This window comes from Miscanthus floridulus, chromosome 10 (genome assembly GCF_019320115.1).
Source record: "Miscanthus floridulus cultivar M001 chromosome 10, ASM1932011v1, whole genome shotgun sequence".
In the NCBI taxonomy this organism is placed as follows: Eukaryota; Viridiplantae; Streptophyta; class Magnoliopsida; order Poales; family Poaceae; genus Miscanthus; species Miscanthus floridulus.
Window position 1 is genome coordinate 16,739,236 of NC_089589.1, and position 16,251 is coordinate 16,755,486.

At 42.1% G+C, this 16,251-nt stretch overlaps 1 protein-coding gene and 1 pseudogene across 1 annotated transcript; both read left to right on the forward strand.

The window, feature by feature from the left end:
• The first annotated feature begins 258 nt into the window (after positions 1-258).
• Positions 259-1,120, forward strand: LOC136488084 (uncharacterized). Its single transcript, XM_066485126.1, has 2 exons — positions 259-830; positions 922-1,120. The coding sequence occupies exons 1-2, from the start codon at positions 259-261 to the stop codon at positions 1,118-1,120; spliced, it is 771 nt and encodes a 256-aa protein (XP_066341223.1).
• A 4,769-nt stretch (positions 1,121-5,889) lies between these two features.
• On the forward strand, positions 5,890-11,606 carry LOC136488085 (agamous-like MADS-box protein AGL80; annotated as a pseudogene).
• The last annotated feature ends 4,645 nt before the right edge of the window (positions 11,607-16,251 follow it).

A 16,251-nucleotide genomic window follows, 5' to 3' on the forward strand; every position in this document is an offset into this window, starting at 1 on the left:
TCATTGTCATCTAAGCTAAACAATATGGATGGGAGATGTCTATTGATATACAAGCGTATATTGCTATATCAGGAGGCTAGCTACCTGCAGGCCGGTGTTCTAGTTTCAGAGCTTCCCCTTGGCCTATATAAATCCCCGGCCTGCGGACTTCCCTTCCATCAACCAACCCATCCATCAGCTCTTCGATCATTAGTTCAATAGCTGTTAGCTATCTATATATAGCTAGCTTTCTTGCTTGCTTAGTTCCACCCTCCACCAATGGCCACTGTTACCACCGTCCGCGACGTCCTGTACCGCTACACCTTTGCCCATGCCGTATACGAGCTCTTGATCAGCGATTGCGGCTGCCACCCGCAGGTGGCACGGAACGCCATGGCGCTCCTGCTCTGTTTCGATCGGGCCACCAACCAGGTTATCTCCCGCCTGCAGGGCATGAGCACCACCTGCCTAGGCCACCTGGTCACCGAGGCCAGCTGCGTCATCCGCTGCCTTAAAATGAGGAACCTCCTCGCCGGCCCGCCGACCCCGCTTCTCTCCGCGCTCTGCCAGGACAGCCGCATGGACGACCCCCTCTTCTTCCCCGTCAACCGGGACCTCATCGTGCGCGGCATCACCGACCTCCTCGACGGCGTGTGCACGCTCATTTTCGACGATCGCCTCTACCACCTGCTGCGCCGCCATCAGACTGGCCTTGTCGGCCGCAACCCAGAGCTCGAAGCGCCCTACGCCGGCGTGATCGCCACCGTGCCAGAGGACTGCCGCTCCATGTTCGTTACATTCTCTGTGGGTCAGGCAGTTGAACGAGAAGAGATCTTTAGCTACTTCAGGGAGTATGTTCTGCATCAACTCGTTGACACATGCTTTGTGAATGCCATATATGTACATGTGCATGATTGCATCCTCATCGAATAATGCATGCAGGACCTGGGGTGACTGCATTGTCCGCGTTCTCATGGAGAAGACCACTGGTGGCGCACAGCCAATGTACGGCCGCGTCATCTTCAAGAGGAGAGCGTTCGTGAGCCTGCTACTCAACGGCGTCGAACATGCCTCGATCTTCATACGGGGGCGTGAGATCTGGCTCCGCGAGTACATCCCGCGCAACAGCAGGAACAACTGAACTTTGGATCGTCCGGGGCCTCCATCACTGCTAGGAGCTAGGAGATCAGCGGGGAACCATATGTATCGAGTTGCTATCCGGTTTACTTTATTCCAAAATGTTAGCTTCAAAGTAGTAGTAGAATGTAATATATGTAGTAGTGCTTGTGGTTTAACCAAATCAAACTTAATGCAATAGCTGTACCTTTTGCAAACTCTAAACAATACAATGAAGTTCAACATATATGTGTCATTGTCTACAATTAATTCTGTTAAACAGCTATGCGTGGTGATGGATCTAGGATTTAATGGAAGAGGGGACTGAAGTCATCTTCAACCTCTAGAGCCCCTCCTTTCTCGCTTTCATGCCTACAAAAATTAGGAGGCGGGGACTCAAGGAGGGGCTCCATTGCCATGGAGGTGGTAGGATGGGCTTGAGCCCCACCCGCCCCACCCGCCCCACCGCTAGATCCGCCCCTGGCTATGCACTCTTTACATAAAATAAAGTTCTTCTAGTTTTTCCTAAGTCAAATCATCTGATATTTGACCAAATGTTTAAAAAAGTATGAATGATTAATAATGCAAAATAAGTGTCATTAGCTAGATTTGGTGACATAAATGTTTACACCCTTCTCCATAAAATTGATTAAATTGAGAATACACTACAACAAATATGACGATGTATTCCTCATGACAATTGAGAAATACGTCGTTGATTTATGATGTATATACCTCATGACGATGTATATACCTCATGATTGCATTTTGACCTCTCTAAATGGGTGATTAAAGCTATAGATAAATAAAAGACACAGCTAGGTCGGTCATGAAAGGCCAACGGTGGAAATTGCCTGGTCTCTTGGGATCTGTTGCAGTTCGGTGGCCTCGACATTCATAACTTAGAATTTCTGGGTTGGTTACTCCGTATTTGTTGCCTATGGCTTGAAAAACTGATGCTTCTCGCCCATGGGCCGGCTTGCCTATTCATGTGCCACATAATGCTCGAGCCATCTTCAAGCTGGTTGTGGAATCTTTGGTTGGAAATGGCCCAAATACTATGTTCTGGACTGATAGATGGCTGGCTGAAAAAAAAACATAGAAGAATTAGCTCCTAACCTTCTCAAGACAGTTCCTATGAGGGCTGTTAAGCAACGGTTGCGGATGCTATTATTTACTGGTCATTGATGGGTTTCTGATATAAAGGGTGTGCTCTGCCGGTCCCTATGCTTCGTGAGTATCTTCTGATCCGGGGCCTGGTAGATAGATGACTTCCCATTACAATTTACAACCAGAGGTGGCTGAATAGCATCATTGGAATCTCTCCAAATCTGGATCCTATACTAGTAAATCGTCTTAGGCTTTCTTCCTTGGCACAATTCGGCTTGCACTGTGGAAGAGAGTATAGAAGACTTGGGCCCCCTGTGCTGCAAATTCTTCATCTGGCTTGCTATTAAGATTCACTGCTGGACAGCCGATCGTCTTGCCAAAAGAGTTCTCCCACACCCTCCTGCTTGCCCCCTTTTGTGACCAAGAGAATGAAACTCTACAGCACTTGTTAGTCACCTGCGTCTTTACCCATCAGGTTTGGTACGGTATATAATCCTACAGAAGATCAACCTGGCCTCAGTTACCCCTGCGTCTTCTCAATGGATGATACATAACTATCCTAGGTGCTCGAATTTTTTAAGAAAGTTCACAGAAAACTCACTGAAGTTAAACAAAAACATCATAGACAATTATATATGCTAAATTCAATTGTTCTGACAAAATTTCGCGCCACAAAGTTCCATTGTCATAAAATTTTAGAATGTATAAAGCACTCATGGCCCACCACTCCACCAGTTAGACAAGGGTCACATATATTAATAAATAAGTGTTCCACAACAACAACAAAATACTAAATTATTTTTGAAATTTATGTTGACGTGAAAAACAATTAAACAAAGTGATGTACAATAATGAATTGTTTAGTTTTCTTCATAATCATGGTTGCACATATTATCTAAAATTCTTCATGTTCTAAATATACTTTGCAATTCTCGTATTATTTGTAGAGCTCAAGAAGTAATTACAATAGCACAAAGGTCATTTGATCATAATTATTTTAAATGAAAACTAAATAAACACTAGTAGAAAATTGATCTTTAGCCCAGGTTGGGAAAGGGATTTAGTCCTAGTTTTCCAACTGGGACTAGGGATACGGGACCTAAGGCCTTCTGAGGTTAAAAAAAATAACTGGAACAAGCCCTTGTTTAGTTTTCTTCATAATCATGGTGGCACATATTGTCTAAAATTCTTCATGTTCTAAAATATACTTAGGAATGCTCTTATTATTTGTAGAGCTCAAGAAGTAATTACAATAGCATAAAGGTCATTTGATCATAATTATTTTAAATGAAAACTAAATAAACACAAGTAGAAAATCGATCTTTAGTCACGGTTGGGAAAGGGATCTAGTCCTGTTTTCCAACCGGGACTAGGGACACGGGACCTAATTAAGGCCCTGTAAGGTTAAAAAAATAATTAGAACAAGCCTCCCTCCCTTGTGACTCGAACTAAGACCTCATGCATTGCCTCACGCGTAGCTTTCCACTCCACCTACACAACACATATGACTTTGGATGAGATGTTTTCCTTTTGAACTAACTCATCGATGCCAATCGGGACTAAAGGGCCTACATTAGTCCCGGTTGGTAATACACCAACCGTGACTAATGCCTCAAGGCTCTTTAGTCTGGGTTGGTAACACCAATGGGACTAATGTAGACCCTTTAGTCCTGGTTGGTGTTACGAACCATACTAAAGGTCCTCCGACGCCCATGAAACTTGGACCTAGCTAGACTAATGCTCACATTAGTCACAGGCCCAACTAGAAGAGACTAATGTGTTGAACCGAAAGTTTTTTCTCTACTAGTGGAAATCCCTTAGCATTGTTCTGATTTCAACCTGTTTCCTTCCCTCCTCTCTCCTACCTCATTTCATCCATGAAGGCATGAAGGATATATGAGAAGGTGCATGGACTGAAATGAGGGATGACGGAGGATGGAAATGAATGGCCTAAAATCGATCAAGGCTAATGTAATGGCTTTATTTGGTTTTCCATTTGAAACATTTGCCACAATGATCCCTGTGTTAATAAAATTATTTCCAGAGCTCTAGAAATTTAAACAAAATGGTGTCGAGTATATGGATAAATTTTATGATCATATGAAGTTCCAAAGGAATGCTCAAATTTTCTCCAAAGATTTTCAAATTTGGTTGGATACTAAACCACATCCTTATCCTTGAGTTCGGACAATTGAGAGATGCTACTTTTCCTACCTAAGGTATATTGTTGATTCAAAAGAATGATTAGAACTCCCATGCATTTGGCATGCGTATCTCCATGGCTGTAGAAATATTTGAAGGTGGACCCATGGGGAATTTATACCACAAAATGTTGTCTCCCATGAAATATTCGCGTGATCCAAAGGAAACAGCTCCCTAAATACAAATTGTAGACCATTCAACGAAAACCGTAGTTGGAAGCCAGGCCTCCATGGTGTTTCTGATAAAGCCTGAGGAAATTTCATTTAAAATAAAATTTTCATCCACCTTTCATATGCAATGGACAGTGCAATCATCCACTTCTAGCCATAATGGACATCTAGAAATAGTCGGTTGATGATTAGTAATGATGGTAATATGTTGGTTAGAATTATAGCACATTAAACTGCCTTCGTATGTTTGTAAAGGTTCAAAACAAGTGGGGCGGTTATATAACGAACACTTGCTGTTAAAGAGTTCAAACAATGTATGGTGAACCACTATCATCTTAGAGCTTGCAAACTTTCCATGTTCTTTAAAACCATAAACTTTTCAACTAGGGTGTAAAGAAAATTTTCATTCCTTTCAGTTGAAGAAGTCAAAACAAAAGGAAAACTATCAGGAGAAAATCTATCAAGTCGACCAAAAAACTTTGAAATCCATAAAATGGGTGCCAACAAACAGCGAGACAATAAGAATGAACATTTACACAATCTCACCAGCCTGATGGTGGATCTTATGTGGTACCAGGGGTGGGGATTGGGTACCAGATATTTGTTTATGCCCATCGGCTTCGGTGGAGTGAACTTTTTATGATGGCAATTGAGAAAAGGAAAATTAAAGAGATATGTTTGAAAACAAATGGATGTTGGTGATTTTTCCATTTTTAGTGACAGGAAGAGCTATTTCTTTGCTTGGTTGCAACACATGTACCTTATATTGGAAAGATGAATTGAGTTTCATGGATTGATGCATTTCACAATCGTATATTTCTTTGAAGTCAAGCCACATCCTGCATGGAGTAAGCCTTCCACAATGCTCATGATGTATGTATGGAATGTAAAAATACGTTTAGATACTTATATAAGGATCATTGATGTATTTTGTAGCAGTAAATTCTTGCCAAAATATCATTGTATGACTAGGCTAGTTATTGCTAAAGTAAACAAAAAATTGACTTCTCCCTAATCTATCACACACAATCCTCATGATGCATGCATAGAATGGTTTTATTGTGATTGATGCATTTGTGAAGAATATCCTTAGCTATATATACATTATTTTGGTAGTGAATTAATGCTTGCTATAATACCATGGTATGACTTGGTGATTTTTTGGCACTATAAGTTACCGTAGGCTCATCCTTAGATCTATATATATAAACATCACCCCTATGCTCATTCATCTCAACACTAAAACAATCTCAGTTTCCTTTCATTTATATAATTGTAGTAGTTACCGAGAGAGGAGTATAGCTAGGGCGCTATGGCACGCAAGAAGGAGAATCTCCAGTGGATCTCAAACAAGTCATCTCGGCGTGCAACATACAAAAGACGCTACGAGGTCCTGGTAGAAAAGGCCAGCGAGCTCACCACACTTTGTGGCTCCAAGGCATGCATGGTGGTGTATGGTGAGGGTGAGGCACAACCGATGGTGTGACCCACTGATGAAGGGGCCAAGCAGCTCCTCGAGAAATTTAATGGCAAGCCGGATGTTGGCAACTTCAAAAAGATACAAAACCAAGAGGAGTTACTTCACAGTCGCTACTTGAGGCTCCGTGAGCAGGTGAGCAAATTTAACCATGATAATAGTGAGCGTGAGACTTTAGTGCTCCTCCACAACACCATCAATAAGAGCCGCCTAAGCCTTGGTGGTACCACAAAAGACGAGCTCGTTAACCTTAGTGAGATGGTGGACATGAAGATGAGCAAAGCCAAGGCACAGCTCCAATAACTTGTTGGGCAAGAAGATCTCCTAGAGCCATTGCAGGTGATGCTTCCAGTGTGATCCTCATTGCAATCACAGGCTTGTTCCTGCACCTACAAGGAGATGCAAAGCATGGCACCACTAGGACCACCAGCACCTGCAACAGGACTTGAGGCTTCCAACCTGCCGCCAAATGGTGGAGAACTCGGTGCCATGATCTATAGTGGCTTCGCAGCAGGTAGCATCATGGACCCCAACGGTAGTTGTGTGAAATAATGCTACCTCACAATCTTGGTTCTTGGACAAGATTCAGGGAAACTCATATTTTCCCATAGTCGACGCCAGCTCTGATATGCTTTTCATTGCATTTTCTTCCATTGCTATTGAGTGTCCTGTGTTAGAGTCACTCATTGCATCCCATGCCTTCAGCTCCATGGAAGAATACTTTGAGTTATCCTTCATATTGTTTCACATCTAATAATATTTATGCATGCATCCCTATATCTCCCTTTCAGTTGTTTCGATCAATTATATTAATGGTTGTTATATTTTGTGTGTCAGTACCTTATTTGCGCATATCCAGGATATATACATATCAGGCATCTATGAAATATGAGTTTTTGTGTGTGTGATGTATGCAGTCTTCTGACTACGGTGGCTTACAATGAATAGTTTCTATTGAGTACAGTGATGCCCATGGACACCACTCCTTTCGTTGAAAACATCCATCGCCCTGCACTTCTTCATCATGCATCGTTGAAGAATCGAGCAGGCGACCAGAAGGGGGTGACTGGGAGCCAAATTATATTCTCATCGAGAACTTGGCTAGCTATATCCCAAAATCAACCCGAGCTCTTTCTTACCCCAACCCAAGTTATATATACAAGCCAACATGTGACAAGATGACCTAGAGATATTCAGAGATGGCAGAGGAATAACACGGAAGCAAACAAAGATCAAAACAAGCAAAACCAGCCTGAGCCTGTTTCCAAAACCAGCATGAGCCTGTTTTTTCATAACACAGCTCATGGAAAAACAAAAGTCAAAAACTGATCAAACGACCTCCAAAGATCATGAAATTTTGTGGAGAAGTTTGTAACACCATGTAGAAGAACTCCACCAAACATCAGCTCAATCGGAGCAAGTTGAAAACCAGCCTAAGCCAGTTTCCAAAACCGGCCTGGCAGGTTTTAACAGAATCCTCTCCTTGAAAAATTCGAAATAAATTCAAAGAGCTCCAAAAATTCAGAAACTTGGCACACACCTTGACTAACACATTTAGGATCTATCCACAAGATATCAACTGACAAAAAGATCAAAACTTCAACGGGAATTTCAAAATCCCTCTCTCAAATTGAGGTTTTGTCAAGAATCCTCCAAATGATGACTTTTAGGGCTCATGGGAAATCATTTAAAGCCAGTGGCTAGATAAGTTTCCAAGTTGTCATAGCACGTAAAGATCAACCACGAACAACCCAAAACTTTTATATCAAAGATCTCCAAGAAAATCACCAAAAGAGGCTTGAAAGCACTATGTAAAAAATCAGATTACAGACGCGTGTTAATGCACATTATAGACGCTATTTTACGCATCTCCCATAACGCATCTGTAATAAGCTTATACTACAGATGCAGGTTACCGAAACGCGTCTGTGATACTTAAACACGCGTCTTTGATTTGCTTATAGGACAGATTGGTGGAGTCAACACGCATCTGTAGTAATAAATTACCAGAGACACATTTTCTTCACACGCCTCTGTAGTAAAGTCGACGCGTCTGTAGTAGAGTCAAGACGCATCTATAGTTACAATTTCCTAGAGACGCGTTTTCCACACACACGTCTGTAGTAAAGTCAACACGTGTCTGTAGTAAGAAGTTACTTTAGACGCATTTTCTTTTCACACGTCTGTAGTAAGAACCATACTATAGACGAAAACTTTATAAATGTGTCTGTAGTATAAGTGTACCAACCAAAGTCGCTAGTCTACACGCGTTTGTAGTGTTATTCTTACTACAGACGCGTCTGTAGTCTACATGCGTCTGTTTTCTGGGTCTTATCAGAGACGCAGCCACAACATAGAATCACATAGGTTCACAATCAAATGACATACACAACAGCTCTCACAAATGACATATAGATCACTTCACATAATTAGCTTCAAACGCATCACAGTATAACAAATCATTGTTCATCAACATAGATCACAGTAGTATTTTCATCACACAACACAGGTAACATGCAGCTACAAACTCACCACAGGGATCATAATAGTACTTTGTTCATCACATATTGAACTAGCTAGATAGGTCAGCATGATCATACCACAAAACTAGCTAGCTAGGACAGGCACTTGACACAGTATCTTCATCTTGGTTGATTTGGAGCATGAAACTCGCCTTTTGCGTCGATGATCTGCGACACAATGAACATGGTGATCTTCTCTCTAGTTACCTCCAAGTTCATTGGAACGGTCAACACATCAAATTCCTATATGACAGCATGTATGTAGCCATGAGATGAAGATATTTGTAAATCTTATGAAGGTGCACATAGAGCTAAATGGTCTATATGCCACATTTGTCCAATAGACAGGAAATCCATTCCTATCTCTCTATCAAAGACATTAGACAAATGCCTCCACATCTATTTAGCAATGACACAGTCAAAAAATGATGAATGGTTTCTAAATCTGTACAGAAAAGACAACTCTGATCATCCACCTTCTTCCTAATACTAAGATTGTTCCTTGTAAGCAACATATTTTTAGAAAACAACCACAAAAGGAATTGCACTCTAGGTGGAATTGTAAGCCTCCACACAACAAGCACATGGGTTGAGATCACACCTCTCAAATAGAGTCTTGGTTTTTTTCATTCACCAGAACAAAAATTTCCCAAATCTCCCAGAATTTAACCTTCTTTCCATTTCCATTTTTCCATCTATACCCCCATTTTATCAGATGCACCTGCCCACATCATCCCCTTAATAAACAAGTTGCCGAGACTTTGACCTTGGTCGGTGAAATAGTAGAGGCACGTGTTCAGAACACACGTCTATGAACTGATATCAAATATGCACGTTCAGCTGGGATCACTAGGTCAAGTTGTCTGCTATTTGAGTTTTTTACATAGTGAAGGAGAGTTCCGGGAAGGGAAACTTGTGCGATGGGAGCTAGGGTTCAAGCCATGGTCTGAACAAGTTCCAAGAGTCCCAAAATTACTCCAAAATCGAGCCTACAACCCAGCCAAACCAAGAGATCAAAAAACACCCAAAAATGACCACCAAAATCACCAAAAAGGGAAATTTCAGATTGGGAGAGGAGAATAAGTGAAGCACGAATTTGACCTCTTGATTACCTTCACCATGTCAGATTACAAGCCACTCCAAGCAGATGTCAAAGCTTGGATTGCAAAAATCTCAAAAGAAAGAGCCTCTCCTCTCTCCTTCTCTCTAGATCATCTAAGCAAAGCTCTCAAACTCACAAATGAGAACCTAATCCCCAATGCTTGGTCTCCACCACCAGCCATGTCCCATATATATAGGCACTTGGCTATTTCTCAAGTTGAACTTACATGAAGTACTTAGCACAAATACCCCTAGGGGTAAATCCATCCAAGTTTTTCTTTAACGATCCAACAAACCCGGTGCCTTCTTGACTTTGCTTCGCCTCGACGCAAGCTCCGAGATTCCACCATGTGTCCGCCAATTCGTCAATCCTCAGTTTTGAGGACCAAACCAGTCAAACCCGATGTCGATGGTTTTGAGGCCCAAACCATCAAACCGTCCATGCCTGGTTTTGAGGCCCAAACTAGCAAACTGAGGAAGTCTTTTGATCTGAGGCCTGATTGGTGCATCGCTCTCCACCAAATAGATAGTTATCTTGAACTTGATGGAAGATCAAGAACCCTCGTCCTCATCTCCTGGTCCCTTGGTCCAAGCCTTCTCGTTAGCCCTTCATCACTCCCGGTCCATCACGCATGAACTTTGCACTTGACCTTCTCCATTGTGTCGACCATCTTGATGCACTAAACACATGCACATTCACAAGCCAAGAGACATGTTGCACAACACACAACACAACTCGACACTACACCTCTAGTTAACCATTAGCATAATCAAGCACATATGAAATATGATTCAATCGAGAAAGCCTCAAAGCTCTCATACTTGCGTCAAATATTCATCACAAAGACAGTCACATCTCCACAATGTGTTCACAATGCCTAGGTGGGATGTCTCTAAGAGAAAACCCTGTACCTTTCAATCGGTCATGCAATGATGACATCTTTGGATGTCATTTCTTCCATGGAGGTGTTGCATTGGAAGAGACCCTTGGTGTTATTAGTGAAGCGTCTTCCCCTAGTTGTATTTTGAGTGTGCATACGGATACTCCAGATTTTTGTGGCTTTGTGAAAAGAAACTCAACTATGGCTCAATTGAATGATGATCATCTGGCCAGTCGTATCAGTCATCATTTGTGACTGCTAGTCATGTGCTACTTGTTGGTTAATTGGTTGGAGATTAATGGAGACACCTGGTGCTTTAGATTCATTGTTCATCAACTTGTTTTGCCAGAGGACGCACAAAGATTTTGTAGACTATTACCATCTTACTTCATGATACATTCGAATAGGTGCAAACATGTTAAGCTTTAATTTCTCAAAAGTTAGATTGTAGATTTATTGGTGATTTGAGCTGGATGTTGAGTATGAGATTCTAAGTTTGCTTAGAGAATAGTGGGTCAAATTCTTCATGCATGTTGTCTTTTTTATTCCTTTATTTTGGTCATGTATACCTAGCTTAAGCAGAGGTCAGAATAATATTTCACCTCAAACTAAAGTTTCCTTTATATCTAAAAAATCTCTCACCATAAGTCCATGGTCCACCCTATACAAACAACTAGCTTGAGTCATGAACCATCGCAAGAGGATCAGACCAGCCCATATGCTAGAAAACCTCAGTAAGGCAACACGCACGCACGAGCATTACTACAAAATAGATTTTAGAAGATATATTAATGATCAACTGAGATGGACATAGAGGCTCTAGGCAAACACCCACTTGTCATTGGTTATTTTCAAATACTGACTTCCTAATAGTGCCACCTCTATTAGGGTTTGGTGGTACATAACCGGTGTTGGACGGTGTCGTGGGTCAAAATGTCGCATTGTTGTTTGTCGGGTGTCACTGAGTGTGGGTCTCCGGTGGCTCGGGTGGACTCAAGAACACAAAGAACATAGAGAGGATGCAGTGGTTTATCCTGGTTCAGGCTAATGGGACCGTGACACCTAAGAGGGGGTGAATTAGGCAACTTAAAATTCTACTTCTAACTATGGCCTCTAATTTTTACCTTAGCAAAACCTATGCAAATAAATAAATCATCTAAATGTGCAACTCACTACAAGAAATACTCTTATACATGACGGTTTACCTGTGACCTTCCAACAAATCATCACAGAATGTAGTCATCTGTGATGGTCCAAATCCAAGGTGATAGATATATGACGATTAGTTAAATTATTGTCATGGTTGGACGTCACTGATCATTTTGGCACCTCCGTAGTCATCTATGACGGACTCATGTGGGAGGTCATAGATCCAACATCCAACATGTCATGCTGATCAGAGAATGAGAGGCAGGGGACTGGCGCTGGGCAGGTGGGACCTACATGTCGGTGAGGGATGTAAACAGGGAAGGTGGGACCTACCTGTCGGTGAGGAAGCTAAATGTGCAAAAAAAATTTGCCGCTACTGGGAATCGAACCACGAACCTCTCAGTTGAAAGAGCAAGGACCTAACCACTGGGATACTAAATTGTTTTTGCATAGTGCTGATCTATTTTTTCTTTAGTCCTTTCTCAAACAAATTATAGTGCTTTGAGATTAAGGAGCCATTTGACCACATACCACACTTGTCTACGTCGGCCGCCCCTTTCCACGACCCTGACCGCGGCGGCCGACCCTGTCCACGGTGGCTGTTTGACCTATGGCGGTGGCGTAGGCATTGGCAGCAGCATACGTAGCATCATAGGAGCTTCTGGCGGTGGCCTAAGAGCTGCTAGCGGCGGTGTAGGAGCTCCTAGGTGGTAGCGACGTAGGGGGTGGCAACGGAAGTGCTTCCGGTATAGTCGGTGGTAGCGGCGGCAGCGGTGGAGAGGATACTAAGGGCCAGCAGTTCCAGCGGCTCCATCAAGGCCCCCTGCATGAGATCCATCACCAGCCACCTGCGGATCTTGGCTCAGCTGAGTTCGATTGGTATGGATTTGGATGCATAGTTTAATTCAGTGATGTCATTTGTTACTTGATGTAGTGGTTGTAATGAAGATTTATTTATTTTCTGCAATTTTTTATGTAGATGGATAGACGTTGGATTCATGGTGCTCTATTTACGCCTCAGTATATTTTTGGTGTCCGGTCTTTCATGAACTTCGTCAGAGAGAGGTTTACTGAGGATGAGCAAATTTTGTGCCCATGTAGTCGTTGTATGAACCATCAATCTCTGCACCAAAATGAAGTGGAGAGGCACCTACTGCTCAATGGCATGTCCAACACATATAGCAGGTGGATATATCATGGAGAGGACAGCAACATTCATGTTTTGGAGGAACTAGCAGTACTTGAGGATGCAGATGTTGATTCTTTTGTATCTGAGGACACTAATGATTGTGGACTTGAAGGGATGTTAGGGGAACTCGTCAGGTCCGAACAAAATGGAAATGAGGCTGCACTTGAAGATGGAAATGAGGACGTTGCATCACGTTTCAAACAGCTTATTGAAGAGGCTAAGCGTGAGCTATATCCCGGTTGCATCAATTTTTGAAGGTTCACATTTGTAATCAAGATGCTCCATGTGAAGTCATACTATAGGATCACTAACTTAGCATTTTCTGCAATTTTGAAGATCTTGCCAGAAGCTTTCCCATAGTTCAATACTATTCCAAAATCATATGACGAAGCAAAGAAAATGCTACGTGAAATAGGACTTGGTTATGTATTAATTCATGTGTGCCCCAACAATTGTGTGCTATTTAGAAAGACATATGCAGAATTGGATAACTATCCAGTTTGTGAGGCATTAAGATGGAAAGATCCTAAGAGCAAGAAGGTTCCAGCAAAAGTATTGCGGCATTTTCCATTGGTCCCTAGGCTACAAAGGTTGTTTGTTTCCAAGAAAAGATCTGAGGAAGCACAGTGGCATAAGTTGAAGAGGAAATACAATGAGAAGGAAATGACCCATCCTGCAGATGGAAAGGCATGGGAAGATTTTGACAACCGCTGGCCTGATTTTGCTGAAGATGCTCGAAACCAAAGACTTGGACACACTGCTGTTAATTCATATTCTTAAATATAGGATATACACAATATCTTGATGTACATTTGGTGCTTACTATGTAGTCACCACAAAATCACTCTATTTTCATATAATCATCCTAACTTGGAATGGAGTTGATTATCGATGTAGAACATCTTATACGATTACTAGACATGCATTGGGTAGTCACCCTGATTTTGATTGAGATCTAGCTAGCTAGCTAGAGATGAACCTCTAGGAATTGAATTGGTACTAGTTATTTGGTACTTACTATATATAAAATCAACACCAAATCACCCTAAGCAAGATACCTTCGAGTCGAACACTTCTAAAATCATCAACGATTACTATAGGTTATGTGACACCTACCACAAAGTCAAATGTGGCCGGTGGACATATACAAGCAATAGCTGATCGATGTGTAGAGTATGATATGTTCAAGGAATACTATATATACAAACATCAATGGGTAGTCACCAAAAAATCAGCCTTATATAGCATAACACGATGGAGTTGGTTGATCTACGTAGGTAGAGAACCTTTAGGGATTAGTACAAGTTATTTGGTACTGACTATATATATAATCACCACCAAAACTCCGTAAGCAAGATACGTTCGAGTTGAGCACTTCTCAAATCATTAACGATCACTATAGGTAATGTGGCACGTACCACAAAGAAAAATGTAGCCTTTGTAGAAATACATGTGAGAGCTTCGAAGTTATATAGATTATTGGGCTTAATATGTGCTATTAAGTACTATTACTTGTCAAAAGAGAGGGCAGTAGTGATTTATTTACATTACCGGGCCTAAACAATTTAATTGACCAAATTTATACAATTAATACCAAGCAAGTATATATAGTAATCCAAATTTGGTTATTACCGTGCACTATTTTAATATCTTGATAGCTACAAAAAATATATAAGGACCATTTCAAGAAAAAAAGAAGCACCCTGAATGTTTCGGTGAGCATTCTGAACAGTGTAGGCACGCACCCTGAAATTTTTGCTGGCAGCGGCCTTCCCCACTCCACAATTTGGCATGCGAATTTACCAATCTGGCCGCCCGCCTAGACAGCACTCCATCACACAAAGGAAACAATGAGGCTATTTTGGTAATATTGCAGCGCCCTATTTAATCGGGCTCCGCCGTCTTGCAGGCAACGCCGCCCCCAAATCCCCCCAATCCTCCAAATCTCGCCCCCAGAACCCTACGCCCCGCCATCCATCGTCCCCCAACCAGCGGCCCCACTGTCCTCCATCCCGCAGACACCGCCGCTCTGCCATCCCGCAGCCGCCGCTTCCTCTTCTCCCGGAGTACCTGCAAAAACGTCGATGTCACCGAAGAAGAGGGGCAGAAAACCAGTGAAGAGGCCACGGACAGGAAACCAGTTTGCAAGCGAAGTGTCTCTCCTGCATCCTTATTTTCGGTGATCTTGCTTACACAGTATCGGGTCGCCTAGATATGCTCCTACGAACCCTATCTGAGTGAAAATGGCTGCAAGCAATTAGAACCCTATATGAGTTTAAGATGCCTGTGTTTCTTGGTTCAGAATGTCTGATTGCCATGGTGGGTTCAGGGTTGGTGGGGTGGTGCTATGTTTCTTAACATCCTTGTTACTGCCGCCATCTTTTAGTGCTATTAGTTTTCTTTGCTGCCTCTTAGTTTAGGTTGTACTCGGTGGTGTAGTGAAATGCGAAAGAAGCAAAGTGCTGAGGAAGGTTGCTTTGATTTCCTTTTTCTTCCAAAGATATGCTCTGTCTGATTGCTATATATGATGGGTGCCAAGAAAATTTATGTGATGGGAAAATAAAAATAAGATGTCCTTGTATAGACTAAGATCTATATAGCAAGTAGCAGAGGATCCTTGTACAGATTAAGGACTGCTGCTTGTGGCCTTGCTGATGTGAACTGGATGTTAAAAATGTTTTCTGTCTGGTTGTGAACTGGTTGCTGATGTGAACTGGATGCTTAAATATGTCCATAATTTTCTATTTATTCCTTCTTAATGCAGATCCTCCGCTTACTGACTATGAACTTCAGCGGATGAGAAAGTGTTTCCGCAACAACGCAAAGATGCGGCAACTAGGACTTCCTGTACTAGCTAGACTTTTTGCGAACACTAGGATTTCCCCAGAAATCCAGCAGCAGAAGGAAACAGAAAACTCTGGTTCAGAGTACAATGGTGAGCATGAGCCTAACAGTGATGGCCATCTAGGTGATGATGGCCTAGAACCGGAGACGGAGTTGGGGTGTACACTTGCTTGTTTATTATCATATAAGGTGCTAGTTATTCCATAGTGTCAAATCTTAATATGTGGATTGCTTGCTCATTGCATTTAATGTTTATCTCCCAATCTGTACATTTGATTGGTTCTATGTAGAAGAAGAAGACAACAACAAAGGTTACCAAGAGAGGTGTTCAGAAGACTCAACCTGAGATGCAACCTGGTGTTCTCACAAGGTCACAGAAGAATCGTCCAGCTGATGTTACTGTCGTGACTAATCAAGCTGAAATCTGCAATTAGCCTACAGAGGAAGGTTAAATGACTACATTCCTGTAACAGGTGGATGCATGGTGATGGATGTTGTTGGATGCTTGTTT